The sequence below is a fragment of the Chrysemys picta genome, chromosome 4 (assembly GCF_011386835.1).
Source record: "Chrysemys picta bellii isolate R12L10 chromosome 4, ASM1138683v2, whole genome shotgun sequence".
In the NCBI taxonomy this organism is placed as follows: Eukaryota; Metazoa; Chordata; order Testudines; family Emydidae; genus Chrysemys; species Chrysemys picta.
In genome coordinates, this window is record NC_088794.1 from 137,890,845 (window position 1) to 137,908,028 (window position 17,184).

Below are 17,184 nucleotides of genomic sequence, written 5' to 3' on the forward strand. Positions count from 1 at the left end.
AGATGCACACCCTGGCATGCTCCGACTTGTGCATATGCAAGGAATGGGTGTGCTCCTATTAGCTGGGGTTGCAGATGAGCATCTGGCCAACTTCTTAAGCACATTGGGCAATGTGCCTGCAAGCAAAAATGCCCACCCATTTTTGCACCCAGGCTTTTGACAATGTGGGCAAATTGCATAGTATTGCATTTACTGTAAAGCCTGCTGCACAGCTACGGTGCCCTATAAATAATAATCAGAGTGTTGCTAGCTCCTAAATCCTATGGGGGTTGGAGGAAAAAGCCCTGCCCATTATCACGTCCTAACTCTTGGTTGGAACATGTCTGCTCCTTGCAGAACACACCCAAGCGCGTTGCATGCCCGGCTGCAACCAACTTCGCCGTGACTGGGGTCACAGCAGAGCTGAGGCTGCAGGCACCTTTAATGTTTAAACCAGCTTGTCACCTGACCTAACCTGGATCGTCTGCTCGGGAGAGGGCGGCTGCAGGAGAGACGGGATCGGGGGTGGTGGAAGGGATAGGAGCCGCCTACTGACGTCTAGAACCTGCTGTGCAAGTGCAGGCGGCGCTGCCTTCCCCTGGCAGGAGAGGAGAGGAGAGGGAAGGAGCCCGGCGGCAGCTGACAATGTGCAATGCCAGAGGAGCGGCCAGTCGGGCAGGCAGAGCCGGCTAGAGGCAGGCGCTGAGCCGGTACCTGCCGCCACCCGCACCTGGCGGAGGGGCAGGGGCAGGCAGCCGCGGCGGGCTGGAGCAGGTACCGGGAGGCCGGGCCGGGGAGCGAGCCTGCGGTGGCGGGCGGGCGAGGGGGATGGATCGGCAGCCGCCAGGAAACAGCTGATCCTCAATGGCTTTGGCCTGCGGCCTCCGCCACAGCAGCACCTGGCTGGATTGCAATGCATCAGCCGGCCCGGGCCTGCGTGCGGGCTCCTCGGGCGGAGGGGGGAGAAGCGGGGCCGCTGCCCGCTCGGTGCCTTGCCCAGGGGGCTGCTGGGGCTCGGGGCTGTGAGATGCGGTGGGGAGCCGGCTGCCCCCGGGGGGGGGGATCTGGGGTACAGTGCAGAGAGCGGGGCAGGGGAGGAGGCGCTGGGCGTTTGCACCGAGAGATCTGCCAGGCTGGGGGCCCCGGGGGAAGGCGGCCGGGCCCCTTTCCAAGTCCTGGTGGCGGCGATTGATCTTGGGGGGAGCTGTCCGCCGCTCTCCAGTCTAGGGCGGGGGGGGGGGGGGTCAGAGCTCCCCTCCCCCGGCTCTGCTCTGTTCCATTCTCCACCCCACATGATGATTTTGGGCAGGGAAATAGACAATGTGCTTTAAACCATCTTATCCCTGATCTCCTGCTCCCCCCCCCCCATTCCCCAGCCCGGTCCTCTCTAGACAAAGAGCCCCGGTCTGCCTCCCCCATGATTAATGGGGTCTATCCCCCCCTCCCGGCTCTTGGTCCCGCAGGCTGGAGGGTTTGTTGTCGCACCTTGTTTGGTTGGTGTTTTCCCTGGGTGTGGATGGCTGGCAGCAGCTTTCTAATGGTGGCGGATCATGGAGGAATATACAAGCCAGCCAGTTTATTGGCATCGGTGGCCCACCACACATGCAATCAGCATCTTAAACATCCTCGAGCGGGTTTTGTTCTCGATCTCTGCCTCTCCATTGTGGTGGATTAGATCACGTTAACAATCCCGTGTGCGGCTTGGTAAATCCCCCCTCCCCACTCCCTCCTTTTAAAAACAAAAACACTTGTATAGTCAATGGGATTAAGTGACTTTGTTCTGTCCGTTTCTTCTTCTTCTTCTTCTTATCTAAATAACCCTCCTCTCCTCTTAGAAATGTCCATAATAAGCATTAGTTTCAGTGGTGTCTGCTGCTAGGGGTGAGAGCTGATTAAAGATACAGCCTCTCTCCACTGAATCTAGCTAAGGGTTGCAGCTTCAATTCCTCTACTGACTTTCTGCATTGTGGGCCAATAGCAGCTTTATGGAGTGTTTATTCCCTTCCTCCTAGCAACAAATGCCAACATGGGCTCACGGCATGGCATTAGAAGCAAAATGTAGTGTCAAGAGGTGGGCTGAGTTTCTTTATCCCCTAGCGTTTCTGTAGGACTAGCAGCGTAACAGCGCAGACCTTTCTGTCTGGGTCCCTGCCCTTCACAAATAGTTTTTGGTACGAATGCAAGGCCTCCTGGCGTCTTGCACTTACAGAGTGCCCAGGCGTTTGAATAGCATTGTGCCCACTCAAGTCAGTGAGGCTGTTTTGAATAGGCTCAAGGTGACAGGGGAGTGGATTTACAGTCACATCCTTTCTGCAGGAGAAGTCCTTTCCTTCTGTCAGCTCTTGGGGCACTGGTGCCAGGTGGCTTTCGGTGATTGTCCACACCGTGGTGCTTTTATGTTCCCAACAAGGAATACCTGAGAAGGGATGGACTGAACCAGAGGAGTTCAGGGGTACTCACAGATGCTAAAAAAGAAAAATAAAGGCAGCCCAGTAGTATGTGTTAGGGATACTCAGTAGTGTTCTAAGCACTGACTGCTTGGTGCTGTATGGGATACAGATGAAGTCAGAATCCATGCCCCAAGGAGTTCATAATCCAAGACAGACCAGAATCTCTCTCTGAGCCTCCCAAGGCAAGCACTATCTTGGAACTCATTTCAATGTCCCTTGGGTGGATGATGGCATTTTGACTGACGCAGGATAGCGTTTGTAGTCTTATCGCAGTTGTGGGCCCATGTCCCAGGAGTTAATAGTTCCATATCAGCCCAAAAGCCAAGTTAGGCACTTTCCTGAGAAGAGGATGTAAAGCCAAAGGAGCATAGCCCAAATTGCTCAATAACTAGGGGTATCTTTTCATGTGAACTTAGTGTCATGTGACTATAATTACACACAGTAAAAAGGGGATAGTAATACTTGCCCCAGGGCTTATGAAGTTTACTTCATGTTTGAAACATGCTTTGAGATCCTCAAAAGGAAGATTCTATAATGCAGAGATCATAGGGCATGTGTTATGTTAAATGGTCTCTTTCCCCTTCGTGCCATTAGTGTTGTTAATCCATCCTGCTTTGTTAGAGGACATCGCATACACTCTCACCTATAGCTAGAAACAAAACAAAACTTTGAGAAGAGGAAGATGGGGGGGGGGGAAATCAAATGAATAGAAAAAAAGAAGGGAGTCTAAGTAGTGATACATTCTTTTTTTTCCCGGAGATGTGGGGGAGGGAAGGTGAAGAGAGAGAGAGAAACCCTCCTCTTGCCCACAAAACAAATGACTTTCTTCCCTATCCACCCTTGCCCAGGGACATCAGAAACCTAATGGGAGAGCCCAAGCAGCAAACAGGTTTGCTGGAACTGTTGCCTGCAGAAGTCATGCTCTGCTCCTTTATGCATTAACATCACTGATCTCTGACCAGTCACTGTGATTTAACAGTGTGCCTGGTATAATGGGAAGTATGTAGCTGCATTGTCCTGGAGCAGACTGGAGAGCCAACTGTGATACAACACAGATAGCCACAATCTGTTCCCTGGTTCTTCCCACTTGCTGTGGGGGTGAGGTGGGGAAGTAAAGAGCTACTGATACAGAACCATAGCAGGTTGCATCCCCCACCATGTACCAGCTGAACTCCTCTGGCTGGCTCATTGAGATGGGGGGATACAAGGCTCTGCCCACTCCCTGCCCTATATCGCCATTCCCCACCCACCTGCCCTTCCCCTCCCCATGCGTTGTGTTGTGCCTGCGATATGGGTACCCCACAAAGGAGCATAAGAGGGCACGTTATGTCTCCTTGCTCCCTGAGTTGGTATGGCCAGTAGTTATGGACTAGCTTGACTGTTTGAATATGGAGGTGGAGGAAGCATGCACTGTGCTCCTTGCCAGTCTGGAGGATGCAGTGGGTTGTCAGTGCCCAGAGAGAGCCTGGTCTAGAGAGCCTTCCTGCTTAAGAACAAAAATGGCCATACTGGGTCAGACCAATGATCCAGCTAGACCAGTATCCTGTCTTCTGACAGTGGCTAATGCCAGGTGCCCCAGAGGGAATGAACAGAACAGGTAATCATCAAGTGATCCATCCCCTGTCGCTCATTCCTAGCTTCTGGCAAGCAGAGGCTAGGGACACCATCCTGGCTAATAGCCAGTGACAGACCTATCCTCCATGAATTTATCTAGTTCTTTTTTGAACCCCATTATAGTCTTGGCCTTCACAACATCCTCTGGCAAAGAGTTCCACAGGTCGACTGTGTGTTGTGTGAATAAATACTTCTGCTTCTATACCACCTGTCGGCTTTGTAGCCATTGGATTCCAGTAGCCATGTATTTTAATCTGTTTATAAACTCCCACAAAACTTGCTTAATGCATTCAGATTAATTTCAATGCTGTCAATTAACTTGCTTCTGTTATTGGCCAATAACTAATAACAAACTATATATGTGTTGTTTTATTTGTTCAGGATGTTTAAAGGTTAAGTGCCAAACACCAAAATGAGTGTGACTTCGTGGTTCCTGGTGAGCAGCACTGGCATTCGCCACCGGCTCCCTCGGGAGATGATATTTGTTGGCAGAGATGACTGTGAACTAATGCTCCAGGTAAATATATTTTCATAAAAAATGTTCTGATCTGGTAAATATCCCTTGAAGATGTTGTAGATGCCTTGACTGTGAAGTTAGGGGTCTAGAAGCTGTTACAGACCTAAATGTTGCTTTTAAATAAATCCCCTAGTTCATCAGAACTTGATCTGTGGATATGGTAAATTTAGCCTCAAAAGTTTAATGGACTTGTGAAAGCGACAGTGAGCTTTCTCAAATGGCCCAGTGATTAGTTTCAGAGTCAGGGCTTCATTAGCTGTAAGATAACTGACTGGAACAGATTAACAGTGCTACTCCTGAGGGAATTCTGCGCCAAAAAGTTAAAAATTCTGTGCACTATATTTTAAAATTCTGCATAATTCTTCATCTTTTATTTGTCAACACAATATAATTATGCCATTTTCAATTATTTTGGTCATTTATTTCAAAATACCTGTCAGCAAGTATGTCTGTAACAATATAGACAACAAAAAAAGAGTCAGGAAATTTGTTTTGACAAATAGATTCCTTACTCGACATATTAGCACATGTATATGGCTCCACAGAGCAGAGGGCAATACTAATATTTCCATGTATGTAAAGCACAGAGGACTTCAAGGGTATGTCTACACAGCAAAGGAAAACCCGTGGCTGGCCTGTGCCAGCTGACATGAGCTCAGCCTGTGGGGCTGTTTCATTGCTGTACAGAATTACAGGCGCAGACTAGAACCAGAAGTCTAGGACCCTCCCATTCTGCAGGGTCCTAGAGCCTGGGCTCCAACCCCAGTCCAGAAGTCTACACAGCAATGAATCAGCCCTGTAACCCAAGCACCGCAAGCCCGAGTTGGCTGGCCCAGGCCAGACAGAGGTTTTTCTTTGCTGTGTAGACATATCCTAAAGGGCAGGACATCCTTAGGAGTGAATTTAGGCCCTGATCTGGTACAGCACTGAAATATGTACAGATAGTTCAGCACCTGACTAGCAGCTGGAGCCTGGTGTATGGTCGGAGCCACCGGCTGGGGATTCCCCAGCCATGCCCCTCTCCGGCTCCAGGCACACCGCGATAGCAAGCGAGAGGGACAGAGTCTTGCACATGCGCCGCGCCCCCCTATGCAGTGATTTACGTCTCCCCTGGCTGGCTCCAATGCCCAAACCAAATGCACCCGCCTGGGACGTGTGAATCAATTATTCTGCTGGGAAAGAGTAAAATCTGCAGGGGACATTAATTCTGCACTTGCTCAGTGCTACAGAATCCCCCCAGGAGTAACCGTACTGCTGCTCATACAGATACTACACAAAAGAAACACGATTCTGTCCTGTCATGCTGAGTGGTTAGGCTGTTTTTTCTGTAGATTTTACTGCATATACCATCCATTGATGCTTGTGATTTTTGGTTTTTGCTAACTTAACATTTAATTACATTGTTAGTGCTTTCAGAGACGATCCAAGCCAGGGACTTAAAAGAAACACGAATGTTCAGTGCAGAAACTTTAGCTGATGTGGTGGCATGAACGAGACGGCATCCTTCAGTCCCAAAAAGTTACTGTGTTACTTGTACATAAAGATGACACACACACCCCTCGGTGGAATAATCCAGTTTGTTTGCAGTCTTGGCCTTGATAGTCAGATGTTTCAGCTAAAGAATGCTACATAGTGTTGAACATACAGATGTACAAACTGGAGAAGAACGTTAACCAGGAGCCCTTTGCCTCAGGACTTGGTGGAAATTCAGGACCAAAATTCTTGGCTTTGGCCTAGTAGAAACATTAATATTTAGATGCAGAGAGATCTTCGTTGTGAGGTTGGTTGTTTTTTTTTTTTTTAGTTACAAATGAACCGGGCTGCAAAGAGGGGAAGCGGCTTTGTTTTGCCCTGTGTGAAGCAGAGGTTCCTGTACACTCGTCCCCAGATCACTGGGCGCAGCATTTAGTGGTGATTGGCAGAAAGCTGGCTGTTGCGCAGTGGGGTTCTCTTCCCGGTTTCCACTTGCTAAATAGTGTAAAGACATGTCATAAATGCTTTTCTAATATTGTTTTCCAGTGCAAACAATTTTTGTAGCTGCTGCAGGGACTTTGTGTGATTACGGATGGGAGGGGAGAGATTGGGTTTCCAATCAGAGGGGAGGTGTTGACAAGCAATCAATCTATTAAGATGTGGTCTAGCTATAACAACATTTGAGGAACCTCTACTCAAAAGGAGAACTTGGTGTTTTGGGCGCATTGATTTGCAATGAATGAAATGGCTAGACTGGGTTTTCCAGAGTTTGACACTCCAGCATCGTATTATTTCTTTTGTTCGGGTTTCCCTTGATCATGCTTTCTTGCTTTGTCTTCTTATATTTCTATGTTTGGGAGTGGGAAGTAAGACGTGCAGAGGTTAAAAATGTCCTAATATTTTCTGTAGGGCTGTATCTGACTGTTCAAAAATCCTGATTGTTCCAAAGGGCTTGAGTTTTTAAGTGACCAACTTGAGGCCTTTTAAAGGAACTTGATTTCATAGGGTGGGTGCTTGGCACTTTCTGAAAATCAGGTGTCTCTAGTTGGGCACTCAAAAATGGAGACCCAAAATCAGTAGTCACTCTTAAAAATCTCGGTCGCTATTTCTTCCAGTGTTAGCCCATTTCAGAGCTATCAGACTGAAGCCTCCCCATTCCTCTGCTGCAGTATTTCCGGCTGAGGAGTTGTTCTGTGAGGCTGAGAGTTGATTCAGCACCGTGCTGCTCCTGGACTAACAGACTCATGCCATCAGCAGCAAAGCCTAGCAGCAGGGATCCTTTTACATTCCAATCTGTCTCTTTTTGGTGGGTCACAGGTAGGGGGAAATGAAGTAGACGCCACTAGAAGTCTGTCTGGGGATTGGTCCTGCTCTGAGCAGGGGGTGGGACTAGATGACCTCCTGAGGTCCCTTCCAACCCTGACATTCTGTTTTTTTCTATGTTCTAATAGAAGTTGTGAGGAGGATGTGATTGTGTTTGGGAGTCTGGGAGAGAGAGTTAAGGGAGGCGGGTTTCACTGCTCACCCAGACTGAAAGCTGTGGATTGCTTATTAAGGCCAGTTGGTCGATGTTTGTGGGACACATGAAACGTGACCCTTTCTGAGTGCATTTCTTTGCTGTCCTCGGTAATAAGTCTTTCTTTCGCTTGGGGTGCCCAACCTATGGCCTGTGGGATCCCTACATAGCCTGCCAGAGCATGTCATAAAGCGGCAGGGCTTGGGCTGTCAGTCCCAGGCAGAATCTGTTTGGCCCACACAAGGTTGTGCTTAGGTTTATGTGGCCCCCCTGTGTAATAAGGTTGGGCACCACTGCTTTAGATGATACTTAACTTCTCATTTTGAGCAGCATAGTGGATTATTGTACTAGCTGTTCATTTCTAGAGATGTTCTTCAAAGCTGTCTTGGGTTCCAGATGAAATGAGTTTACAGTAATCTAAAGCAGATTGTAGAATTTTCACGTCACGTATGTGTTTGCAAAGTTGCATGTGCGCAGATGGAGGTTGGGGGTCTAAAAATAGACCTCTTGCTACAACGACTTTATCACAAAACCACTGTGCAGACTGGCACGACAGTTTGTCTTCAGAGGGGCCTAAGAAGCGGAGGCATTGCATGGTGCATTGCATAGAGGTATTGGCAAAGCTCTTCTGTGGGGACCATACTACTAGTTTACTGGAACCAGTACATTTGTTTAGAACTTCTGGGTCAGCGTGCTTACTGTAGAGTTATTTTGTTTGGAAGTGTGTTTTCGGGGATCGAGCCATTAGCAATAAATTATTCCTAGTACACATACAGCAGACTGGTATTGTCAGGGGAATGGAATGTATACCCTAATAGGTCTCTAACATTATGATTATTTAGTAGTTGTGTTGTGGTAATGACTAGGTCAGGGCCTCGTGTGATGCAAAAGACAGTCCCTGCCCCAGAGAACACACTATCTGTTATTCTATTGCTCTAGGTGAGATGGGGATAGATTCTTATTTTCAAGTTTCTTTAGTTGAGTTGCTTCCAGGTAACAATAGATTCCTAAACAATTAAAATGCTTTACTGTTTTGTTACAGAATTATAAAGGGATGCTATATGCTTTATTTTGACCCGAGTTCACTTATTTCATCCAGTGGACTGGATCTACTGTTCGCAGTCAACCAGTTGAAGAAGATTGTAGCCTTAAAGCTTGAAACTAAATTGGTTTGCTAGGCAGGAACTTAATCTTTCTGGAAATCTTCTACACCTACTTAGAGGATTAGAAATATTTAAAATACTTCTGCAGTGTTGTCAGGCTATTTAGTGGAAGTAGCTGTGAGGCATGTTTTGGTTCTGAACATTAGTAAAAGGGAAAAACTGGGTTTAATTTGTTTTTTGAGGTGCAGCCTGGATTATTATAAATAGTTAGGGGCTCAATTCTGCCATTCTCACGTTGAGTTTGCTCTTCAAGTAGTCCTCTTGATTCCAATGAGATTATCCAAGGAGTAAGATATTATTCAACATATGAGTAAAGGTTTCAAGGTCCACCTCTAAATAACATAGTAAAAAATGCCAATTTTGCATGACCTTTTTTGGGGGGGGAAAAATCATTTAAAAATATTTCTCATGAAAATGTTTTGGTCAAAATGATTTTTTTCCCAGGGGGGAACTAGGGGGGAAAACAACAACAACAACTTTCTTCAAACTTTTCTGAAAAATATAATTGGCATTTTTAATCAACTCTGACCTCCTTCTTAATCTTTTTTGTATTTGGGGTTTTAACAAAAATGAAGAGAATTAAGTTTTCGTAAAACTGAAAATTCTTACTGAAAACCAACCATTTAAAAAAATAAAAAAAAGCTGGCACTGGGAGCTGTGTGGGGGGAAGAGGAAGCTGGAATTGGTTGGGCACCAAGGGGTCGGGGATTAAGAACTAATATGATGGGGGGAGGGGGAAGAGAGACCCTGCTAAGGCCCTGGGATGCAGGGGAGAACTGGAACTGGCCAGGCAAAGAGAGTGGAAAAAGGAGCCAGGAAGGGGGGAGACTGGGCCAGGAACCTGGGAGGGTGTGGGTGGTAGATTGAGATTGGATGAGGAGCCCAGAAAGGGGTACATTAGGAATTGGAGCCGAGAGGGGAGGGTTAGGGAAGAGATAAATCGCACGAGGGGCTGTGAATGGGGAACTGAGGCTGGTTGGGGAAGGAAACTGGGACTGCGTGTGGGATGGTAAATACTCTGATAAATCAGGTCCGAGGTGTCTAAAACTGGGCCCCCAAAATTAGTGGAAACTTTTGACCTAAATACTTTTGTGTCTCAGCTCCCTATCTGTAAAATGGGGATAATACCCTTGCAGGGCTGTTGGGAAGATAAATTCATTAATGTTTATGAAACACTCAGCTACTAACTCACCAAACTCTTCATGGCAAGAAAATCTGAGGGATAAGGAGTTCTGGAGAGCTGGCAGTTTCTCAAAGAGACAGTTGGAAAGGCAAAACAGCAAACTGTCCCCAGATAAAGAAAAGGGAGAATAGCAAGAGGCCAATATGGCTCCGTCGTGAGCTCTTTAATGACCTGAAAATCAAAATGTGGAAATATGGACGACTGCTTGTGTTATTCTTTTGTACTCATGTTTTGCATGTAGACACAAAATGAGAACTGCTAAGGCACACCATGCATTACACCTAGCAAGGGGCATAACATGCAGTAAGAAGAGGTTCTATAAATATATTAGGAGCAAGATGAAGGAATATTTAGGTCCTCTACTTAACGGGGAAGGAGAGCTAGTAATGGATTATGTCAATAAGGCTGAGTTGTTTAATGCCTATTTTGCTTTAGTCTCCACTAAAAATATTAATTGTGACCAGATGATTAACACAATTAATATTAACAAGGGGGAAGGAATAGGGAAGAACAGGTTAAAGACTATTTAGATAAGTTAGAAGTATTTAAGTCAGCAGGGTCTGATGAAATGTATCCTAGGGTACTTAAGGGTGGATATCCGCAGACTGTTTTTGCAGATTATAGATCAGATGCTGATACAAATTTTGTATCAAAAGCTCTGCATATCTGTGGATATCCGCTTTATATCCATGGACCATTTTTGTGGATCTCTGATCGGTTGCGGATACAAAGGTTGTATCCGTGCAAGGCTCTACTTTAGGAACTAGCTGAAGCCATTAGTAATTATCTTTGAGAACTCATGGAGGGTGGGTGAGGTCCCAGAGGAATGGAGAAGGGCAAACATAGTCAGGGGAGGCTCTATGTTTTTTTGCCGCTCCAAGCAGGGCAGTCAGGCGGCCTTCGGCGGCATCCCTGCGGGCGGTCCGCTGGGGACGCGGATTCGGCAGCATTTCTGCGGGTGATCTGCAGGTCCCGCGCCTTCGGCGTGTCCGCCGCCGAATTGCCGCCGAGGCTGCGGGACCGGCGGACCTCCCGCAGGCATGCCGCCGAACGCTGCCTGACTGCCACCCTCACAGCGACCAGCAGGCCGCCCCCCGTGGCTTGCTGCCCCAGGCACGCGCTTGTTGCGCTGGTGCCTGGAGCTGCCCTGAACATACCGTAGTACCTGCCTTTAGAGAGGAAACAAAGAGGACCTGGGGAATTATAGACCAGGCAGTCAGGCTAACTTCAATACCTTGAAAGATACTGAAACAAATGATTAGGCAATCAGTTTGTAAGCACCAAGAAGATAGGAGGGTAAAGAGTAATAGCCAATATGGATTTGTCAAGAACAAATCATGCCAAACCAACTTTATTTCCTTCTTTGACAGCGTTACTGGCCAAGTGGATAGGGGGTAGCAGTGGATGTTGATTTTAGTAAGGCTTTTGACACAGTCCCACATGACATTCTCAGAGGCAAACTAGGGAAATGTGTTCTAGATTAAATTACTATGAGATGAGTTCACAGCTGTTTGATAGACTATCAACGAGTAGTTATCAATGGTTCACTGTCAAGTTGTGGGGAAGTATCTAGTGAGGTCCTGCAGGGGTCAGTTCCAGTCCAGGTACTATTCAGTATTTTCATTAATGACTTTGATAATGGAGTGGAGAGTATGCTTATAAAATTTGCCGATGACACTAAGCTGGGAGGGGTTGCAAGCACTTTGGGGGACAGGATTAGAATTCAAAATGACCTTGACAAATTGGAAAATTAGACTGAAATTAACAAGATGAAATTCAGTAAAGACTAGTGTAAAGTACTTCACTTAGGAATTAAAAATCAAACGCACAGCTACAAAATGGGGAATAACTGGGTAGGCAAAGTACTGCAGAAAAGGATCTGGGGGTTATAGTGGATCACAAATTGAATGTGAACCAACAATGTGCTGCAGTTGCAAAAAAAGGCTAATATTCTGGGATGTATTAACAAGAGTGTCGTATGAGAGATACAGGAGGTAATTGTCCCACTCTACTCAGCTGGAGTACTGTGTCCAGTTTTGGGTGCCACATTTTAGGAAAAAGGTGAAGAATTGGAGAGCGACCAGAAGAGAGCAACAAAAAATGATAAAATGTTTAGAAAACCTGACCTATGAGAAAGAGTTAAAAAAAAAAAAACTGGGCATATTTAGTCTTGAGAAAAGAAAACTGAGGGTGGGGGACCTGATATGTCTTCAGATTTATTAAGGGCTGTTATGAAGAGGACTGTGATCAATTGTTCTCCATGTCCACTGAAGGTGGCGCAAGAAGTAATTGGTTTTATCTGCAGCAAGAGTGATTTAGGTTTAGCCCTTGTCTACACTACAAAATTAAGTTGACCTAAGTTATGTCAGCGTACAAATCCACACTATGTCCCCTCTGTTGGTGGTGCACATCCTCACTCAGAGTGTTTCCATTGACTTAACTTTGCGGGGCACTGACAGCTGGAGGCCACTCCCCTAGGACGGTGGGGCTCTGGCTGTCAGCCACACATGGGGCTGACAGCCAACAGGTGATGTAAATAATGCAGTGTCTACACAGACACTCCAGCGACCTAACTACATCGACCTACGTACTATGCCTCTTGCAGAGGTGGAGTTATTAGGTCGGTGTAGTGGGCAACTTACATCGGTGGGAGCAACACTGTAGTGTAGACACTGACCGAGTTAGACCAGGCCTAAGATATTAGGAAAATCTTTCTAACTATAAGGATAGTTAAGCGTAGCTGGACGGTGGCGTAGCTACCGTGGTGCAAGTGGTGCAGTTGTACCAGGGCCCATGAGGTTAGGGGGCTCAATCATCTGAAGCTGAGCTGGACCACCATTGAAGAATGGGGCCCACTGGCCCCACAGGGCAATGGGCGAGGCTGGAATGGGGGGTCCCTTTGGCTGGGGTTTACCCTGGGCATGAACAACTGACAAAGACATGTGGAGAAGGCATTGGGGGGGGAGGAGAGAGGGGTCAAAGTGCCTGGGGATGTGCAGGGACAGAGGGACAGACATGCCTGAAGATGGGAGATAGCGCACAAGGTAAAAGCCGCTTTGTACAGGGTGGGAAAGTTGTGGGGGACTGGGAAGGGTTGGGGAAGGGGGACTACGGGATTGCAAGAAGTGGGCTGGGGAGGCTAGATCAGAGCTGGGGGGATGGGAGAAAGGGAGATGGAACAGAACTGGGTGGAGCTGGGGTGCTTGATTACAGCTGTTGTGGATGGGGGAAGAGGGTTGGAGTGCAGCTCGGTGGGTCTGGATCACAGCTGGGGAGCTGCAGGGTGTGGGAGGCCGGGGTTGGAGCAGAGATGGAGGGGACTGAGTGGGGAAGCTGAGGGGGGCCTGAAATGGGGATGGGAGGGGGATCAGGAAAGTTGGAGGGGTAGAAGGGGAACTAAAAGGGCCTGGAGGGGTGGTTGGATTGGGGTTGGGAGAGCTGGGGGTCTGTAGGGAGGCTGTGAGGGAGCTGGAGGGAACCTAGGCAGGAGATGTGTGACGGGAGAGCTGGATTGAGGCTATGCGGAGCTAGGCAGGAGCAAGCGGATGGAGGGAGGGGGGCTGTATTGGGTGGATTTCAGAATTGGGAAAGGGGCCCCTAATTTATTCTTGCACAGGGGCCTTCTGGGGCCTTGTTAGGCCATTGGCTTTGAAATAGGTTACCAAGGGAGGTTGTGGAATCCATGTCATTGGAGGTTTTTAAGAACAGGTTAGCCAGACACCTGTCAGCGATGGTCCGGGTTTACTTGGTCCTGCCTGAGTGCAGGGGGCTGGGCTTGATAACCTCTTGAGATCCCTTCTAGCCCTACATTTCTGTGATTCTGTAGTGATGGGCACCACCGAAAAACCTATGAGGAAATTAATAATTTTGTCCTCAGAGCAGGGGTTGAACAATGTGCAGAAAATAAGGAACCACATATAGAACAAAGAGGAGAAAACAAAATATTGAATAGCTGCTCATTAAGTGAGCTCTGTCTGCCCTGTGCACTGAATGAGAGAGGGATCTGGTGGGGAAAATACTATGTGGTTATGTAATTAAATACTGTCTCATAACACATAGGTCCAATGTGTTTGAATTAAGATTGCACAGGCAACTTTACTTCTGATGTTTCCTAACTTCGGAGAGTTTGAATTTGCAACCTTAATGATGTTCTTTTACCGTGGTTTTTTTGTCTCACATGTATAGCATATAATGAGCATACAGAGCTGTGGCTTCGAGGAAATTGACATGAACTTTTTAATCTACTTGGCTCCATTTTCACTCTAGCCGATGCTCTTTGGGTGAATTCATCTTGTGCTGTAGCACCCTTCCGGAATACCCAGGCTCAGGAGACTCTATGGGTTCTGCAGAGTCAGCTCCACTGGGTCTAATGCCCCTCCGTCCCTCCTGTTGAGGCATTGGTGCTGGCGTTGTCTGGGGTGGAAGCAGGAGAGGTCAGGGCAATCCTGTGCTCCAGCCTTACTGTACCATTGCAGGGGCCCATAGGGTCTGAACCAGGCCTTCATTACAGGAGGCAGAAGCTGCCTCTCCTCTGTCCTGGGACTGACTTTAGCACCAGTACTGGAAGGGCAGATCTGACCCCATGCCTCAGATTATCCTAAACCAGTGGTCCCCAACCTTTTTCGTCTGGCAGGCGCCAGACGAGCCACGGAGGACCGTGGCGGTGGACGAGCATCCGCTGAAATGCCGCCGACAAGCGGCAACGTCAATAGGCGTCGCCGCCAAAATGCCGCTGACTAGCAGCATCATCCAGAGGCGTCGCCGCCAAAATGCCGCCAAAAATCTGGATGACGCTGCTTGTCAGCGGCATTTCGGCGGATGCTCGTCCGCCAGCCAGTATGCGGGTGCACTTAGATGCCCCAGTGGGTGCCATGGTGCTCACGGGCACCGCGTTGGGGACCCCTGACCTAAACTATGTATTTGTTCATTAAGTGGGCTAAGCGCCTCACCGACATGTCTGAAGTAGGACTGTCAATTAATTGCAGTAACACGTGATTAACTCAAAAAATTAATCACGATTAATTGGACTGTTAAACATACAAAAATGTTTAATAAATTTCAATTGGCATTCTATTGTTTATCTACATTTTCAAAGATATTGATTTCTAGTACAACACAGAATACAAAGTGTACAGTGCTCACTTTATATTCTTATTTTTATTACAAATATTTGCACTGTAAATATGATAAAAGAAATAGTATTTTTCAGTTCACCTCAAACGAGTACTGTAGTGCAATCTCTTACAAATGTAGATTTTTTTTTAATTACATAACTGCACTCAAAAACAAAACAATGTACAATTTTAGAGCCTACAAGTCCACTCAGTCCTGCTTCTTGTTCAGCCAATCGCTAAGACAAACGGGTTTATTTACATTTACGGGAGATACTGCTGCCTGCTTCTTATTTAGAATGTCACCTGAAAGTGAGAACAGACATTCACATGGCACTTTTGTAGCTGGCGTTGCAAGGTATTTACATGCCAGATATGCTAAACATTCGTATGCCCCTTCCATGCTTCAGCCACCATTCCAGAGGACATGCTTCCGTGCTGATGGTGCTCGTTAAAAAAATAATGGTTAATTAAATTTGTTACTGAGCTCCTTGGGGGAGAACTGTATGTCTCCTACTCTGTTTTACCCACATTCTGCTATATATTTCATGTTATAGCAGTCTCGGATGATGACTCAGCACATGTTCGTTTTAAGAACACTTTCACTGCAGATTTGACAAAACATAAAGAAGGTACCAATGTGAGATTTCTAAAAATAGCTACAACACTCAACCCAAGGTTTAAGAATCTGAAGTGCCTTCCAAAATCTGAGAGGGACCAGATGTGGAGCATGCTTTCAGAAGTCCTAAAAGAGCAACACTCAGATGCAGAAACTACAGAACCTGAACCGTCCAAAAAGAAAATCAACCTCTGCAGGTGGCATCTGACTCAGATGATGAAAATGAACATGTCGGTCTCCTCTGGTTTGGATTGTTATTGAGCAGAATCTGTCATCAGCATAGACATGTCCTCTGGAATGGTGGTTGAGGCATGAAGGGACGTATGAATCTTTAGTGCATCTAGCATGTAAATATCTTGTGACGCCCACTACAACAGTGCCATGTGAATGCCTGTTCTCACTTTTAGGTGACATTGTGAACAAGAAGTGGGCAGCTTTATCACCTGCAAATTTTAACCGAACTTGTTTGTCTGAGCAATTGGCTGAAGTAGGACTTAGTGGACTTGTAGGTTCTAAAGTTTTACATTGTTTTATTTTTGAATGCAGTTATTTTTTTGTACATAATTCTACATTTGTAAGTTCAACTTTCATGATAAAGAGATTGCACTACAGTACTTGTATTCGGTGAATGGAAAAATACTATTTCTTTTGTTTTTTACAGTGCAAATATTTGTAATAAAAATAAATATAAAGTGAGCACTATATACTTTGTATTCTGTGTTATCACTGAAATCAATATATTAAAAAATTTAGAAAACATCCAAAAATATTTAAATAAATGGCATTCTATTGTTTAACAGCGCGATTAATGGAGATTCATTTTTTTTAATCGCTTGACAGCCCTAGTCTGAAGACAAAGGTCCCTGCTCTGAGGCGCCTACAGGCTTACAGACCACATATAAATGGGGGCTGTGCTGTAACTGCAAGCACGTGAATGAGCCGGGAGATTAGCACATGTCCTCCTAGTTTCATGATGTCTGACTATAGCCTTGCTATTTTGGTTTTGTGTTTTCCCGTGTCTGTTTTGCTAACACTTAATGGAGGGGTGGGTTAACGCTTATCCAGCTCACCCAAGAAGCAGGTCTTGGGGGGGTCGAGGCATGGTAGACCCTGTGGGGAAAGGCCGGAGGTGGTTCCCATGCAGCAAGCAATCGGGAGGGAGGAACAGGGATGAGTAGTGTGACGTGAAGTGGGCAGATACTCAGGCAGCTTGAGCAGAGGAAAGGTAGTGAGGGCTTAAGCAAAAAGAATAGTAGAGTGGTAGGTAGGAGCTAATCTGAGCAGAGCTTTGAAGACTGTAGCATGGGCTGGAATTGAAGGACACGAGGCAGTGAGCAAAGGGGACCAGAAGAGGGCTGGATGTGACTGGACTGTTTGGTTTGTATGTGTGTTTGAGGGAAGGGGCGTTAGCCTTTCATTGCTCCTAGTAAACGTAGAAGCCAGACTTTTGTGGCAGCCTTCTGGACGGATTGCAGAATGGCACAAAGAGCGTCAGGGAAGCCAGGGAGGAGGAACCTGCATTAGATGGGACGAGAGATGGTTAACGATGAGTTATAGAC

General features: G+C 46.7%; 1 protein-coding gene across 5 annotated transcripts in view; it reads left to right on the forward strand.

The window, feature by feature from the left end:
• The first annotated feature begins 319 nt into the window (after positions 1-319).
• CEP170B (centrosomal protein 170B) overlaps positions 320-17,184 on the forward strand; it is an 89,671-nt gene continuing 72,806 nt past the window's right edge. For 2 of the 5 annotated variants that reach the window (XM_065593734.1, XM_065593735.1), the window contains exons 1-2: positions 320-753; positions 4,425-4,560. In XM_065593734.1, coding sequence (XP_065449806.1) covers positions 4,456-4,560 — 105 coding nt within the window. In that variant the 5' untranslated portion in view covers positions 320-753; positions 4,425-4,455. The remainder of the gene's footprint in view (positions 754-4,424; positions 4,561-17,184) is intronic. The other 3 variants (XM_065593737.1, XM_065593738.1, XM_065593736.1) reach the window with 2 other exon arrangements.